The 18,287-nt window shown below is 40.7% G+C and overlaps 1 protein-coding gene across 4 annotated transcripts in view; it reads right to left on the bottom strand.

The window, feature by feature from the left end:
- The window catches only part of CEP112 (centrosomal protein 112), a 174,748-nt gene extending 159,060 nt beyond the window's left edge, over positions 1-15,688 (bottom strand). For all 4 annotated transcript variants that reach the window (XR_004419831.1, XM_033077052.2, XM_033077050.1 and 1 more), the window contains exons 1-6: positions 15,612-15,688; positions 14,635-14,755; positions 13,503-13,693; positions 12,694-12,842; positions 7,364-7,454; positions 5,033-5,107 (exon numbers count right to left, since the gene is read on the bottom strand). Coding sequence is in view for 3 of the 4 variants with exons in the window: in XM_033077052.2 (XP_032932943.1) it covers positions 5,033-5,107; positions 7,364-7,454; positions 12,694-12,842; positions 13,503-13,693; positions 14,635-14,734 (606 nt within the window). In the remaining variant the exon portion in view is untranslated. The remainder of the gene's footprint in view (positions 1-5,032; positions 5,108-7,363; positions 7,455-12,693; positions 12,843-13,502; positions 13,694-14,634; positions 14,756-15,611) is intronic.
- Between the last annotated feature and the right edge of the window lie 2,599 nt (positions 15,689-18,287).

Below are 18,287 nucleotides of genomic sequence, written 5' to 3'. Positions count from 1 at the left end.
CTTGTAAACCAGAGCTGTGAAGGTGTTGGGTGATCAGATCCCCATGATGAAATCCTCATCACCTGAGATAATCTACTTCATTAAAATATATATATTTTCTTCAATTGGAAAAAAAAATTGTATTGCAGAAATGTACATAAAAATAAAATTCCAAAACTGCATTTCAGGGATACTAGTTGTAATTTGAAACTTCAGTATTTACAATTTCTATTTATTTGAACAACACCTACAGTAGTCAAAACTAAATATTTATGAGCAAGGACAGTGCAGGAAAAGCACAATTTTGAGTTTTAAGTACTTCTACAATCCCATTCTCATCAATGACATTCCATCCCTCAGGCTGAAAATATTGTCCAGACTTTCTATCTGTGCATTATATCCCAGTCCAAAAACTCCCAAAGCTTTGCTCTGTTGTCAGTAAATACCACAACAATGACAACACTGAAGTCATGGTTCAGTCCCATTCCACTCTTTGGAAGGGTTTATCCAGGCATGGTTCTCTCCAGCAATGCCCAACTGCAGCCTGTGTCAGTCCACTCATGGAATATTGGAAATATGAAGATTCAGAGAACAAAATCCCCACACTTGCATCTGCAGGCTCCTTGCACATCCCCCCCTAAGCTTCATCAAAGACAAAACGGGATTGTTTTCAAAACAAGGATGACAAAAACACACATGAAAGAGTTAAGAACACTTAAGACTTTGAAATGGTAAACAACTAAACTGAACCTTGCCCTAAATTCTTACTTTAATCTACCAAACCCAGCCAGCCAAGCATGTTCCCTACAGAAATAACTGCTGAGCAGCTTCAGGAAATTTGAGTAAGGACATTCTTATCTAACATCATAATTCGTAGGGAAGTTCACTTTAATGCTGCTGCTGCAGTCTTAGTGGAAGGACATTAAAGCATATGAAGACTGTTTGTCAGCATGGAAGTTTGAATTTATTTTTTGAAGTCTCAACACCGCTTGGAGTTCACTGTGGGAAAGTTTTTCCAGCACTGCTGCCCTCCAAGGCCACAACATATACAGTAGGTATGTTTATAGTAAGCAGCCAGACTGAGAAACCAAACAAAAGATAATCAAATGGCTTGTGCAGAAATGGCTGAGCTTAACTAGACTGGAAAGACACAGGCAGATGTGAGCCAAGCACCCAGAGCAGGCACAGCATCCACTGCTGCTGCAGCCTGCAGCAATTCCCAACACTCCATCCTTTTAACCCTGTGTTACAACACTTCTGTCCAAGCAAGGAGAATGGAACACAGCCACCAACCACGGAATTTCTTCAGTCTCAGTCGTCTCAAACCTCTACTAGGCAAAACATTTCCCAGGAAAAATTCTTCTGGGCAAGACTGAGTGTCCAGTCAGCCCCACATCACTTCTGGCAAAAGCTAAAGAGTTAATTCTTGTCCTGGCTGAATTCCAGTGAGAAAAATCGTGTTCTCCCTGATTAAAAAGCCCTTTGCTGCTCCCCCAGGGTACAATCTCTTTGTGCTTTCTACCTAAAATGATGTGCTGAATTTCCTGGGATGTTTGAAAGAGATGCTTTGTCACACCTAAAAGTGGCGACAATTCGGTGACAAATGAAACTGCAGCAGAGGCATCGTGAAGGAGAGAGGGAGGGACAAGCAGGTGAGGTAAGAATCTGCAGGGGTTTAATTTATTGCTGTTCCTTTACATAACTTTATTTTTTTTTATCCAAGAAATATGTTTTCCTCTTCAGCTAAAGAGGAATAAAAGAAAATGGAAAAAAAAAAAAAAGAGAGTTTAATTCCATTATCCAACAGGGTTCTTTTCCTGACACTACACATCTTTCACAATATTTAATTATTTTTGAAACATAAGCAGGAGATGGTCACCTTCCCCTGAGTTATGAGGTGCACTAGAGCTGCAACAATATGCAGAAATTTATTGACAGCTGTTGATGAAATAAGATCACAGAATGACAGAAAGGTCTGGGCTGGGAGGGACCTTAAAGTTCTTCTCCTTCCCCTAGCCCAGGTTACTTTTATTATATTCTAAGATGGCTGAAGAATGACAAAGAAAGTTCAAAGTAACAACATGACCAAAGATTCCTGGTATTTATTTGTCTCAGCTCTTGGCTCAGAAACTTTTCCCTTCAAACAGCCACACAAAAGGATTTCTGCTTTTCTACATTGCAAATGCAGCTTCAAGGCATGAACACCTGATAAAGGACAGTCCCCACATCAGTTTAGATAAGAGTCAATACAGGCTAAGAAAAACACATTTTATAATGTATGGAAAATGAGTGTAAATTAGTATTCCACGTATGAAAGGCGAATTTATCACAATCAAAACTCAACTTTTTTTTTCAAGCATTTACTCATTCCTGATTAGACTCTAAAGAACTTGAATAATAAAATGTTTGATAGGGATAATCAGGAATGCTGCAAGGAAAAGGGGAAAATTCTTTTATTACTCACAAAAAGTAACAATATCAGCAAAGTAACACAACAGATTTACTTCTCCTGTAGAAAATGTTATTATTAAGAACAAATATCTGAAGTCTCCAGATTAGACTGATAAGCTTTGACCTCTCAACTTAGTAGAAAAATCATAAAAGCATTTCCCAAAACTTTCCACAGTACATTTAATAATAATATTAAAAAAAACCCTCAATCAGTGATGTAGGTATATCATAAAAACTGAAAACACATCCAGAATGTGACCTCAAAAATACAAAAGCTTTGAAGGAGAGGAAATTTAGAATATATTAAAAAGCAGGAGGCTGAAAGATAACAGTAAAAATAAATTAACAATTTATAACTGGTCATTTCAATCCAGACAAGCCCAAGCTGGAGCAGTGAAGGCTCAGCTGGAAGGCACCAGGGTTGTCTCACCAATGTGTGCACCTAGCTGGGTATTTGCAGATTAAAAGAATGGTCTCCATATAACCTTGCCTGAAACACTCACATCTTCCTAAAATTACACAGATTCTTACTGAGAAAAATCCTTGGAAAAGGACTTGTATAAGCAAAAAAAAAACCCAAGGAAAGTTTGAAAAGCTATTCAAGACAGCTGTTCTTCAGCCCAGGCAGCTCAAAGTGAAAGCCATTCTGTATCTCCTTTCCTATCTTCCCCCACTACTGAAGTATTTTTTGGGTCAAGGGTCTTCTGTATCTGAGGTAGGATCATTGTAAATTAAGTTTCTCAAACAGTGTGCAGCTGAGAGTAGCAATTAAAGGACAGCAAGATGCTCCCATGGCAATTTAAATGCTTGCAAATAACAGCAGCCACATCTGACACTCAAACCTTACAGATTCCAAGGGGCTGCAATCATTTAGTGGGGTTTTTTATTTTTAGCAGTGGCATATTCTTTAAGTGTGACACTCCACTTAAAAACTTCCTGACCCTTTCAGAACCCACCGGAGGCCGTGATCCACAGCAGGGAAACGCTGCTCAGCACAACCTCTCACAGACCTCTCTTTTACAACCTCCAATCCTCTTTGTCAGGTAACTCCCAACAAGTCTTATCAGGCAATCAAAGTCTCTCATGAGCGACTTCTTTAATTACCATCCCTGGAGAGGAGACTTGAAAAACTGATTTATGTGCCACGGTAGCCAATTTGTTATCCAAGGGAGCTCCCGTATCAGCAGAGGATCATCACACTTTAATAACCAGCCATTATCAGCACAACACCACTGCAAACTGGAATTCAATTAGGAAAAGAAATAAAATACAAATAAAATGACAGAGATAAGAGATAAGCAGGCAGGCAGATCGACACTGATATAAAAATGCAGGATATAAAGAGAGCCTTTGTCAGTTGGTGTAATTTGTGAAATGGCCATGAGCAAGTTTTCCCCCTTAAAGCAGCTTGAAAAGCTCAAGGTATTACAGCTTCCTGCTCATATCATCCAATGGATAAATGCAGCCCAAATATCCAAAATCTGCTTGCACCTTTGTTTCAGGCACCTGTACAATGCTGACACTTCCACCCATCTCCACTCTCAGCTTGGAAAAAGCCAGAGAAACACCCAGAAGGACAGAGAACCATCAATACTCTCTGTTATCATTTCTGATTGCACTGAAGAGAACTTGGCCATCCATGAAAAAACTGGAGTGTAATAGGCAAGATTTTTCAATGCTGTCATATCCCTCTGGACTGACAGTAGTGTAGGAAGAATAAGGGTCATTTGGCAACTGATTAAGATGACAACATGAAAATATGTGATTATTTTTCAAAAAACAAGGCTGAACTATTCAGTTAAACCCGCTCACATCACTCCTAACTTTGGCTGCAGCTCTGCGAGCTTTCAACCTGTGAGAATAAGCACAAAATCAGGAAGAAAACAAGAAACTTCCCTGTTAAAATCAAAGTGATCTTAATAAAATTAAATTGCTATAAGGATATTAATCCTAACGAAATCGGTTAAAGATTTGCTGGTACAAGTGAAAGGGTTACAAAAAAGACAAAACAACACAATAGAAACAGTACATTAAAATACAGTTACAGAGAAGAGATACTTGTCACTATCATGGACTAATACCACAGAAAATACAACCAAGGGAATAAAGTCTAATAAGAGTAACAAATTTGAATTATTAAAAGGGAAAGAAAGAGGTAAACAGACAGAAAAGCCTCCTGAACACTTTCAAAAGGAGGCACACTGACCAAAATCAACTGAGTTGTATCAATGGCTTGCAAATTCTGTATTGGTTAAAAAAAAACACAGAAAGACAAATACTTCTGTCATTTATACAAGTATAAATAAAAAATAATGTTACAGAGTCATTAGGAATTAGTCTGAATTTCTACCAGAGTAAGACTCTTGGTTTGGACCAGCAGCCATTATTTATGAGTAACCATATCAAATGTGTAAAGATTATTATTACTTCAAATGTCACTGTTTTCTTCTCATACATTCAATAAATAACCTTTCCAAGCTTTAGCAGTTCATTTCTAGGGGACTCATTCCCACATGAAGTTTTGTTGACAAAGCTCAGAACACATTACTGAGGAGCTCCCACTGCAAGTTAATAAATAAGTAAAGTACTCAGTTCTTTTTACCCCAAGATTCCAACTATTGAGTCGTGCTTCGAGGTCATCATCATCCAATGAAATGTTTCTTTTGTGTTTATCATCCTGGAACATAAAAAAAGTCAAAGAAAATATCAGAATTGCTGGCAGATATGTAATTTAAAATTAAACTTCTCATTGACTTGGCCAGAGCTACAATGCACTTCCTAATAGTGCCACAGTAATTTTGTCAGCTTTTACCTAAACAGCTCAGTTTCCAGAGAATATTGGGTTGAGAAAGCAATTCAGAGGATAAATTAGCCTGGCTCTCAACTTTAATGTTCTTCTTTATTTATTTTCAAAGCAATGGTCACCTTAAGAGGGTGAATTTACTAAAAAATCCAAAATACTCCATTTTTCAGACATCAATTCATTTCCACGGTGTCTTTTCTGGGGCTAATCCAGAATTCAGAGATCACCTGATCAGCCTCCAGATGAAAAAAAAAGAGATTTAAAAATGAAAGGAAAGCCCAGTAAGGCAGGGATGGTTACCAAAGCAGAGGACAGAGCAGATCAAGGATCTTCCCTGATTTCCAGCAGCCAGCCAGGGCTGTGGTTCTGTTGCTGAAGGAATTCACAAGGAATTGCCTCTCAGAAGAAAAGTTGTCCCTGTGGGATGACAATAACTACCAACATTTCACTTATCTAATGGGGAAAGCTGGTACAGAACATTTTCTTTGGTGGAGATATTTAGAAAAACAACACTGAAGCCTGAATTACTTCAAGTTGTCATTAAGTGAGGTTTGTGTATGGGCCTGCCAGCACCTCTTCTTTAAATCTCATTTGTCACAAGCATTCAGTATCCAGAGCTTGGGCTGCTGCTCACCAACACTTGGTTGAGGCAGCTCTTAGTGCTTCTTAAAGCATTAATGTTTCCTAAAACATTCTCCCTGCTCCTCTACCTGAATGATGCCAGAACATCTGTGAAATCCCAGAACATTCCTGAATATGGAACAAGGTATTGCTTGTTCCAGCCAGCCAAACATTATCAAAGTGGCAAAGCAAGAGAGGATTATTTCACTTAAAAATCCTTTTAAAGCTGTAATCACAGGAGAATCCACTATATGGAGCTGAAGGACAATGAAGTGCAGTGATTTGTCTAACACTGACCTGGAAGCTGCAGCACAGCCAGCAATAACAACAAAAAAGAATTAAAAATAAACAAATCCAGAGCAGCAAAACTCCCCTACAAAACTTTAAAGTCCCAAATCCAGGTTTCAGCTGAAGAATACAATTTTTTTTTTACAATAACTCTTCCATAAGGAATATTTCCTAAAGTGAAATAAACAGGAAATGAATAAGGAGAATAGTTGTAAAGCCAGCATGTGGTTTTATTTTTAATTATGGCATTTCTGTATTTGAATTCCATTTGTATACATACAATCAACACACACATAAATCCATTCACAGTCAGAGCCTAGAGCACAGACACTGATTTCTGCCCACTGAGCACCTGTACCCTGCCCTGATAAACCATCCCCTTGCTAATCCTCTATTCCAGATGCACAGCAGAACACAAATTTCCTCAGAAAAGAGCTTCCAGTTTATCCTATTTGCACTTCATGTCCTCATAAATTCTCAACTGTGCCCAGCTGCAATCTTTCTAAACTATTCCTCTGATAGGATCAAAAATGAAGCGTGGGCAGAGCTGGAGGAACAAACAGGAAATTCAGTGTTCATGGAGGGCTGAGGGTTTTTCTAGGTGTGGTGAAGGACACTGCAAGGCCACAGAGCCCAGTTTGGAAGGTAAACAGCACATTTCTTGGTATCACACATTTGTCAGGAGTAATTGTCAGTGCAAAGCTTGTAATTACATAAAAGACATCATTGAATATTTTGGACTAAAAGGGTTTCAGACAAAGCCTGTTTAATGCCCTTTCATCAGTCAAAATGCTTGGTGTGGAAAGTCTGATGAAACAAACTGTCCAAAATTCACTCCTTCAGAGGTCAGCCCTCACTGAACAGAGCCAGAGGCATCTATGCAGCTTTCTTTAATCTGTTATTGCAAAATACAAGATGATGTCAATGCAGGCACGTTGCCAAGCCCAGGGAAAACAATGCAGCAGACACTGAACACACAACACTAAACAGAGGTCAAGCATTAGGATGAACTGAGAGCATCCTACAAGAAATTCTTTTCCCCTGCACTGCAGAGGACAGATTTTGATGAGCTTTAGTGCTCACTATCACTCCCTCCCAAATGTCTGCACCTTTACACAGGGATCACAACCCACAGAGCTGGAAAGAACAGCTTTACAGGGATATGTATTAAAGCAACTCAGGGAAAGCAGAGCTTTAGGACAAAAAGGAGGAGCATCTTACAGACAGTGACGTGCCTAGGTCATCTTCATCTGTCCTCTGAGGAGAGCTCACACAACAGGGCAGCACTGGTGGCTTCTCATTCAATCTTTCCCTGTTATAATGACAAGAGGAAGCAGAAAGAGAAGAATTCATTTTCAGCAATTTGTAGCACACAAAGGATGGTAATCACAGAATAGAATTGGTTAAAATATACACAAGAAAATAAGATGGAAGATGGAAGGATCAAAACAAAAAAGGAGAAAAAAGAGAAACATTTCATGTTAAAGGCAAACAAAAGCCTTAAGTGTAACATTAAAAAAAACACCACCATAAAACCCCACTCCAATAAAAAAACACTAGAAATATGGTGTACATGACAGTAGATTAAAAAGTGTTTCTTGCTTTTCTTTTACTACACGACCCAACATCTCCCAAAGGATTTTAGGATAAATCTGAGCTAAGGAGAGGGCTGATCTTACAGAATGTTTTCAAAACAAAATTGCTAAGACTATGAAACAATGTAAGATGGATCCCAGTGACTCAGAGAAGAAAGAGGAATTAAGGGATGGTTGGTTGCACCATAGGGAAGGCTTTTAAGACCACAGAAATAGGTTACAACAAGGTAAATATCCTATCACACACAAAGGGCAGGAACAACACACACAGCTCTGTACAAAGGAAGTGGCTTGAAAGGCCAAGGTGAAGAGGAACAAGCCACAAAGATTGTCTTGGTTTCATTTAATTTCTGTTTTATGGACTAAAGTGGAATTTATGGGGGATGGTAAAGAAATGCCCACAAGACAGGACACAAGCACAGCATCACCAAGTGCTCTGTCCAGCAGAGGGATTTTCTGGAAAATAAAACACTTGAACAAAGAGAAATGCAGATCAGCAGACAGGTGAAGAGAATTGTCACTGATGCACCTGGTCACAGACATTTCTCAGCCACAGAACAGGGGGGAAAAAAACAAAATAAAGTAAAAGTTATAAGCATCTACTAGATGTGTTGATACAGCAAAGATCCAAAACAGAAGTGAAACACCCTTCAGCTCATCCTCCTCTGTCAGATCCACAGGTAGTAAGGCAATTAAAAACTCCTGTCAGTCCCTTCACCTTCCTGTGACTGGCCATATTATATTCAAGTCAAATCAGACCATTCAATACCTCCCTTCCTTTCCATCTGGCAGCAAATGAGATGGTGGCTATGCCAAAAAGACACTGAGATGAATGAAGTGTTTATGAACAGAACAACAACTGTAGGATGTACAATATAAACCAGTCACTTCTAGGAAGACAAAAACAAAGTTTTCACGAAGCACAGGGCCCCAGCTTTCATCAGAACAGCAGGGAACAGAGAAATACAACAACTGGGAGCTTACCTTCCCTTCCAGCACCAATAAATCCCATATAAACAACATGTATGGATGCACAACAACAATTACAAAGCAGTAAATAGTTTAGATAAGCAAAGTCTTAGAGGTAAAAAAGATCAAAAGGAATATGATAACACAATGACTGCCTCTTGCATTTCTTACCAAGATTTCATTTGACACAAAATTACCCTTAATTAAAGGGAGATAAATCATTGCCTGTGAGTAAATCTGCCCTTTTATCAGATTTCCTTTCTGAGCAATACTCAGGTTACCTAACAATGCAATAAAGTTCCAATTGTTAAAAATGAGAGAAAACAGAATTCATGCCCTCGTCATTCAGAGATTCAGGAACATCAACAAATACAAGAACCAACCCAAGGTACCTGCAGTATTTTCAAACTGACTAAAGGGAGGACAAAATTCTAGATGTATTCTTAGTTCTGTATTTGCTCTTCTGAAGAGGAACTGAAAAGGAAGCTCCTTTACTTGATTGTACAAACAGAATTTGAAAAGACTGGTAAGGATGATCACAATTTTGCTCATATCAAGGATGTACCACCTGTCCACTCCCTTTTCCAGCCTCCTGCTAATACAAGTCAGGCTCCAAAAAGCACAAGATCAATTCTTTTTCCTCCCACTGGAGGTGAGTGAAGGATGATCAGAGTTTTGACATCAACCTGTGACCTGATGAAACAAACTCTTGCTACAGCCCAAGCAGGGAGCTGGCACGGGAGGAAGCAGCAATTTGCTGTCAATAAAGGAGATTAGTAAATATTCCTTCTAGGAACAAAGTGAGGGAAACTCACTGATTCCTCCTGGTCCAGCATGACTACACATTAACCTTCAACAATGTTTTCATGCACACTCTATAAACATAAAGTAGAATTTTCCTAAGGGGTCAGAAAACTCAGGTTTCTGTTCAAACCAATCTAAACGTTTCTCAAACCAACCCTCTCAGCTTTCAAAATAAAGCTGCACCTTTCCAGCCCCAGCTGGAGGGATTTATTCATCCACATCCCAGTTTGCAAGTAAGGTTTGTCTATCTAAGGTTCTTATTTAGGCAGGAAAACAACTTCATATAGAAAAGTCAAAATTGTCCAACTCAGAATTATCTGTATTGTGAGATAAAAATCACTATGAAAAGAATTTCTCTGTTTGTCTGGGTCTTTGAAAGGAGAGAATCTTGAGATAAAGAACATCAAGTAGTTACTCAAACATGTCTCACTGACATTATCTATTCTGCCCTCAGAAAACGTTGTAGGAACTGAGTCATGGCTGGAATGCAAAAATTTTCATCCAACTCCACGAATTCCATGCCCGTGGATGCACTTTTCCCAGAGCACATTCAGAGGAGAGAGCAAATACAGTGGAACTCGGTCACCATCTGCTGGCACTCCCTGCTAACTGCATATCCAGAAATATTTAATGTATTACATTTTTACCTGCACTGATTGCTCATCCAAAATTGTAAATACAAAGAAAAACAGGATCTGTATGTTGGATATAGCTAATGTCTTGACATGGTCACATTTAATGTAATAATATGTAAATATTTTGTATTTTCCAAAACACGACAGCTGAAATATTTACCTTCAGTATTTTTCTGCAAATTTTGCAGGAAAATTAAGTTTCTTATTGTTGTGAAGATTAATTTATGTAATCTACAGAATCATCAAAAATATCCAACACAAATTCAGATTTTCTTAGACACAGCCCCACTCTTAGTCTAAGCATTCACTGGCAGAGCTGTGCCTGTACATCTGATCTTTAATTCTCAGAGTCCTTTAAACCAGTAACATTATTCAATTACATTTACTTGCTTCTCCTGGCATGGAATAATTTGAAATCCAGGGAATATTTTGCAATGCAGGTCAACAGAGAACTCACCAGAGTCTTGGGAGCCACACTGATCAATGTAGTTATTGCTTCATCCCCACAGAATAAAAAGGAAAAAGTGAAATAAAGCTTCACTACACCAAAATTTACTTGGGAAACTTTGCCAGACATCAAATTCCCAACATTCTACTGCAAACCAGGCAGCAAAAGAGAGAACAATTATGGCAAAGAAGGGAGGGAATAGTTGGAACTGCACCTCAACCTTCCTCAAGCAGGGAGCAGCCCCAGTGGGATGAGAAGGGAGGAATATGCCAATCCCACCCTATCTGACAGTACAAGTCAGGAATTCAGAGTGAAAATTCAGGTATTTTGATACCACAAATATGGCCTTGTAGAGATATCAGTGTGCTAAACTAGGCCTAACAGGGGAGAGTTGTGCTGATATTGTTTTATTGCTCCTAACACCCAGAGTGATGCTTTGACTTGATGATTTGTTCCCAGGGACTGACACAATCTGGTCAGACCCAGGCCAGGTATCCTGACATGGCACAACAATAACAAAAATGTATCCAAGGTCTCAAAAATATTCTTAAAACATGATGCATTCCTTGTTTTCATAATGTCAAATCTTTTTTTTTTTTTTTTTTAATTAAGGCTATCTGGACAGCTCCTCCCAACAATTCTCTGTATCACCAAGCCTCAAAGCAGTATTATCATAACTGGAAATTCTCCATTTTCTGCCTCTGGTTCTTAAACCACAAATCTGTTATCAAAACCACAAGTTCTTATCAGAGCTAGAGTGCAAGCTATCAGAAGAGTCCCTAATCCTGAAGAAAAGGAGGTACAAAGACTTCAGACATAAGAGTAACTTTTAAAATGATTGTTAAATTTATACAAAGTTAATGGATACAGAATAATTTCCTGATACTCAGTATTAATGTGATTTAACTTGCAAGTGTCCATCTGTCACTATCCAAATCACTGCTGAAAAACTAAAAACATGATTGAAAAATGATGATAAACAGCATAAACATCAGTGTGCCTACAAGAGAACAGCTAATGGTGGCCACTTAAGGAAGATGTAAGTGAAGACAAAGCATTGGACTTCTGAAACTCCACTTGAAAATGTATTTCTAAAACAATAAAACCAGAAGCAGAGCAAACACTCTCTTCCTCCTGTATAGCACCTACTGAGCTTTGACTAAAATTCACTCTAAGAGTGCTTCCTCCACCAAGGATTTCAGAGAGGTTAAAAATTACCTAGACTTTAAAATGGGCAAACAAGAGAAATTCCATCCATGACTGAAATGCAGCTACATAAAGAAAAAAAATGAACACAGTTCTTGATAATCAGAACAAAGTTGCACTATGTAAGAAAATCCAGAAAGTAAATACTTCAGAACAGTAGATTAAACTAGAATTTACCTAAGATTCCCACAAATTAGGACAGAACAGAGTTGAAGTTTTCCAAGTGTCCAAATGACCAGCTTGTAACTCCTTCAATACTGCAGGGACATCTTTCTAAGCCAACAGGAAAACAAGCCTTAAAAACATGACACAATTCACCCCTTTTTCCCTGCTGTAAACAGCTCTATTCTCAGCTGACTGGGACTAAGGATGCAGTTTAAGATCACTGGCTGCTGCAAATCAAAACCCTACATCTTGCTTAGCAAAACTTGCTTCTCTGCAAGGAGCCACTATTCTGATTCCTCTAAAAAACCTGTGAGCAGCAATCATAGAACAACCCCTAAACCTACCATCTGTGTGCTTGTTTATATTTCTATACTATAGGGAAAAAAGTCATTAAAACCCATTTGATAAAACAGCTGCTTTCAGCATCATGGCCTGAGACTGCTGATGTAGGCTTTGATTTTCTGTGTTAAGTGTCTGGAACTGAAAGGAAAGAGGATTGAGGGATGGGATATAGAAGATGTAAAGAAATAAGAGAAGACATAATGGAGAAAAGAACAGAGCAGTCTAGAAGTTCTCATTACACTGAAGCTGTCACCAGGGTTTCTGTATATAAAGCACAGACACTGATGGTGAGTCCATGAGGCAATAAACTCATACAACCTGAGACATCCAGAGCTTACATCTGTTAAACACAGATCAACCACTGCTGAAACAGGGGCAGAAACTCACCCATGTGCAGGAGGGGTTGATGAAGATGAATCCTCCACAGAGGATGCATTGCTTTCACGGTTTCCCAGGTCTCCCATCACCCACTCAGGTACACAGTCAGGGCTGCTGTCCAGAACTCTTGAGGAACTTGGTTCATCAAAATAAACTGACTAGGATGAGAACAAATGCAAAATCAACATGAGAATATATTTACAGGACTATCTGCAGTACAAACCTTCCTGTTCCAGTCAAGTCAGTGAGGTGTGCAAATGCCAGCTTCCCAACCCATGGGGATTCATGGCAACAGGGTAAATATTTTCCAATACTTCTTACAGGATGGCTAATTTTAGCAAAAATTGGCATTGTTGTGTCACTGAAGCTGATCCTAAGGGCTGACAGAGCATATTCAGCTCTTCAGAAAACAAACTGCAACTTTAACCATGTCTCTGTGAATTCTACAGTCTTCTCAGGCTACTAAAGTCACCACCTTGAAAAACAATTTTCCTAAGACCTATCTACTGGTTAGGAGAAAAGAAAGCCTCAAGGGCCCTTTATTACATTTTTCCAAAGAACTAGAAAAAGATTACCTTTCTGTTCCTTCAAACACCTATTTCATAAGCCTTCTAACCACCATTTTGAAGATACAGGTCTCAAAAAGTTTTGGCCAGTGAAATGTTTTCCCAGCATCAATTACAAGAAATGCCTTTATTTATCACACACAGTTCCACTCAATCCACTCAGAATCTGTCACATGTGTGCCCAATCTAAGATAGAAAAGCAATTCCAGGATACATTTTAACAAGTTTGACTCACAAAGAAATGACACTCACTATGTAGGCAGGCAAAGTTCTCAGCATCCCTTCCTCTGGTTTTTGGCTGAAGGGACCATTCAGAACTCCTCTCTTCAGCATGTGGAGCAACAGCTTTGCATACAAGTTTCGATTCTCCCTTCCCACTATTCCTGTGCCTGCTCCTGAAGGTTTGCAGAGTTTTTTAATCCATAGTGAGCATCTTTTTCTTTCTGAAAATACAGATATACGTAGTCACTATACATTTTCAGACAATGAAAAACAAAATTGAACACATGCAGACAACAGAAACCAACACTGGTCACCAGTTTTGTAGGGTTCTCCCTTCTAGACCAAGAGTAAAACAAAACAAACTCACAAATGACCAAGTCAAGTAAAAGAAATGGTTAAACACTTAGATTAAAAATAAGTCTTTAACGATGGTTCAAATTTACATATTGCACAATTCTATAAATTCATGTTTACCAGAAGTTCCCATCACTTTTGGAAACAGCATGGAATTGGAAACACCAGGAATTCTGCACTCACTGCAAGAGCTGCCATAAACTACAACTTACAACCTAAGTCCTCATCCATTTAAAAATATAAATCTCTATTTACACAAGTTTTGCTACCAGATAAGGAAATTATCCATTTGCTTAAATGCTTGTACATAAAGCTCTTAATTTGTAGTTTGTGCCTTTCATAATAACCAGCTCACTGTAAAAATTAGGTTCCTACAACATTATTTATTAACTGATGATCCCATTATTACATATTCCTGAATTAATGTTAACAACTTTATAATTTAAAAATATTTGCTATCTCAGAAACAATGCCCTGTAAAAGCTTTTCATTTCTACTGAACTAGTTTTTTAGAGACAGATGTTAATGTAATTATACAAAATCGTATTTACATAATGAAAATAAGACAGATAGGGTGAAACAATTGCAGTAGGTACCTAAAACATCCAACTTTAGAAGTTGTGCAAACCCCCCATGAAAACTGCACCTTGTCATGTCAGAGATGAAGTGCCTGGTTAAATTAAGTGACACAACTAGACACAATTATTAATTAATAATTAATTAATTAATTCTTTTTAAAAGCAGAACACAATTGTCAGTCCCTAGGGCATTGTAATTAGTGTTTAAATGCACATTTTACCACCTGTACCTGAACTTTGCTGCAGGTTAAGGACATAGGGCTTCATAGCCACAATACAGCGATCTAATTCCGCATCCAATTTCTCCTTTATTTCGTCTTCGCTGCTCATTTTGAAAGCACACAAAGTAACCTGCAAAATTAACGGCATTGATGTAGAAAAGGTCACAAACTGTTTTACATCAGTCTCTCCTCATCCTAGGCTGGGCTTGGAACAATAGAGGAAGTGAAACTGGATGTGTTGTGTTGAAATAAACACAAAACTCACAGAGACTCTCTGTAAGTAACAGGTACTCAGTGAAACCTACAGGAAAGTGATTGTTTAGATTTGGAACTGAATGGCCAACCACACAATAAATATATTCATTACCCAATTTGTATAGAACACCTCCAGGCGTTTGTGTGATACCGCATTTGTAACTCGCTATTGTTTAGAATTGGAGGGGGATTTTTTTTAAGCAGAGGGAGGAGAAAGGAGGGGAAAACAGCACGTAGGGCGATAGTAACAACTGACAGAAGCAGAAATGCTGTCAGGACTGGTTTTAGGGAAGCAGCATCGCACAGAGCAGCGCTGTTCGCTGTCGTGCCGTTCCTGTGCCAGCGGAACCGGGACCATTCCAGCACCGAACGGGTTCCTGTGCCAGCAGAACCGGGACCATCCCGGCCCATTCCAGCACCGAACGCGCTCCGGTGCCAGCGGAACCGGGACTGTCCCGGCCCATTCCATCACCGAACGGGCTCCCGTGCCAGCGGAACCGGGATCATTCCAGCACCGAACGCGTTCCTGTGCCAGCAGAGCCGCTCAGCCCGGCCCATTCCAGCACCGAACGCGTTCCGGTGCCAGCGGAGCCGCTCAGCCCGGCCCGCCCCAGGGCCCTTCCCCGCGGTCAGCCCCGGCTCCCGGCCGTGCCCACAGAGTGTCCCCGGCCCGGGGCGCACCGAGTGCCCCCGGCAGCCCTCCCTGCCCCGGCCGGGCCCTGCCCCGTTACCTCGGGGGACTGCGGCTCGCAGGGGAAGGCGGCGGTAGCGGCCGAACGTTCAAACCGGCCCCGCTCCCGGCGGCCCCGGCCCGGCCCGGCCCCGCGCGTTTCCGTTTCCGCGGTGACCGCGGCCCGGCCCGGCCTCAGGCGGGGGTGGAGGGCCCAGCACGGCCCGCAGGGCTGCCAGGGCGCTGGGATGGGGGCTTGTTCGTCCCCAGGAGCGGGGAAGGTGCTTGGGATTGAGGAGTGCGGGAAGGTGCTGGTGGGGCACCGCAGTCACAGCTCTGAGAGGCTCTGGGCTCTTCCCTCTGGGGACAGGAACCAGGGCGCGGCTGGAGCGGGGCCAGGGCAGGCTCAGGTCGGATTTTAGGGAAAGGTTTTTCCCCCAGAGGGTGCAGGGCACTTGCCAGGCTCTCCAGAGAATGGCCCCGAGGCTGCCAGAGCTCCAGCAGCGTTTGGACAGCGCTGCCAGGGATGCCCATGGGATTGCTGGGGGTTGGACTTGGATCATCTTTGAGCTCAGGATGTTCTGTGATTCCTGCCCGAAGTGCCGAATGTCACCGCTGCACCCAGCGCTCTCCCTTTGCAGGCAGTTCTGGATCCGCTCAGACACGCACGGAAAATACCCCAGGAATCCCCAGCAGAGCCTCGGGGAGCTGCGAGCAGAAACGGGAGATGCCAAACGCAAAATCCGGGATGGGTTTGGCCGAGCCCCAGCACAAACACGGGCTGGGTGCAGAACGGATGGAGATCCCTGCTGGGAGAAGGATTTGGGGTGTTGGGTGAGGAGCTCAGCCTGCCCTGAGCCCTCTTTGATTCATTTATTTCACCAAAATCTGTCACCGCCTTTGCTCTTTGTAGTGTCCAAAGCGCTTTTATCTCAAACAAAAAAAAAAAACTCTTCAACATTCTGAGTTTGATTCAGATGCACGTACACGTCAAACAAGAGATCCTTCGTGTGCAGTAGGAAATTGGCTGTTTTCTTTGATTTCTCAGCTAATGTTCAGCAGGAGTGGTTCATGTTTGGGCTCATTGGGTGATAGCTCTGGCAGCTACACTGGGCCCTGCTCAGAGTGCTTTAAACCCACATTTGCACAGAAGCAGTGCAAAAAATCAGTGATGGAGTAAATCAACCATGGTAGAATCTCAAGAGTATGTTACAAAGATGAGTTATTATCTTTAAATTCCAAATTTAAAATAGATGTCATCTGGTATATATTAGAACATGGGACACTTTCCATCGGTGTTAAATCCACGGTAGATTCTTGCAGCAGAGTAAGGCTGCTGTGTTTCTGCATGTTGCCTTCATATTTGGATATATCTCTGTCATACTCATCACAAACTGCTTTGAAAAACTGAATTTGTTGGAATATGATCAAAAAAGACCATGAGGCCAAGCAAAATCAATGATTGGAACCACTGCTCCAGGAGAAATTTCCATTTTCTGGGTCTGCTTGCCAAGGCAGAGCAGGGTGGCCAGAGAGGTTGGAGCCTCCCTGAAGTGATTTGACAATTGCATAACTTCTGTCCAAAAAAAAAAAGAAAAATAAAAGATTGAAGAAATGACTGAGGTCTTGTCTCCATCCAAAGCTTCAACCTGGACATGAGGAGCACTGATATGCCCTGACCCTTCTGAGGAAATCACTGCAGGCACATTGATGCAGAACACAAAGCTATCCCAACCAGAATACAGAACAAATTCCCAATTTGAATTGTAAAAATACGGTCATTTAAGTAAAACATATTCAATACTCTTTTTTTCACCACATTTTGCCATGTTCTCTTATCTCTTTAACTGTCTCAGCAGGTTGCCACAAGTAACATGAACACAGCTTAAGGCATTTTTTCAAACATCTCAAAAATACAGAAAAAAAAGAAGGCAAGTTTCACTGCCTCATACCAGCTTCTGGAACACTTTGAGTTGCAAGACATTATTTTTCAGCCCTTCTGAGCAAATCTTTCATGTCTGGAAAGTTGTGATTCACAAACACCTCACTACTTCAAAGAGTTAACAGGTCACAGATTTTTTTTCCTCCCTCTTCTTGCTTCGGGAGAGTAGATAATAAATTCAGCATGTGAACATTGGCTCCTAAGGGTGATCCTTTCAAGTATTCCAGTGCTTCACATCCAGTGAGGAAGCAAGGCCAGCTGATTTGTTCAGTCATTATCCTGCTGCTGGGTAATTGGAACTGGGAAAATTTCCTTAGAAAAACCTCAATTTTCCTGGGGCAGCTGTTTTTGTGCAAAACAAGGCATTTCATGGGCAAGCAGCATTTGGGTGGCAGTGAATGCTCAGTTTGCTTACTCCAGCTTGACAGGGTTTGCTGTGAAGCACAAGTTAATATTAAACCATGTTTGGTATCTCAGCAGCTGTCCTGAACATCCCGATCCCAGAGATGGATCCACACCACACTTAGACTGGATTTCCAAATTCCTTGGCTCCTGCCAGCTGAGCTGTGTATGTGTTAGAAGGAGTTAAGAGTATCTTGGCCTGCAAACATCATTTGAGGATCCCACCTAAACGTGTTCAACCAAAATGTGGCACATACTGCACCAACAAAATACCCACTTCAGTGGCCAGAATGAATTTGTCTGTCTCTGCATTAGAAAATCAAATTGCTGCTGAGTACAAAGTACTAAATACTTAATAATAGCTGTCTTAATCTCTCTTTAAAAATAGGAACC

This window comes from Catharus ustulatus, chromosome 20, assembly GCF_009819885.2.
Source record: "Catharus ustulatus isolate bCatUst1 chromosome 20, bCatUst1.pri.v2, whole genome shotgun sequence".
Taxonomy (NCBI): Eukaryota; Metazoa; Chordata; class Aves; order Passeriformes; family Turdidae; genus Catharus; species Catharus ustulatus.
This window is presented reverse-complemented; position numbering and strand designations above follow the sequence as displayed.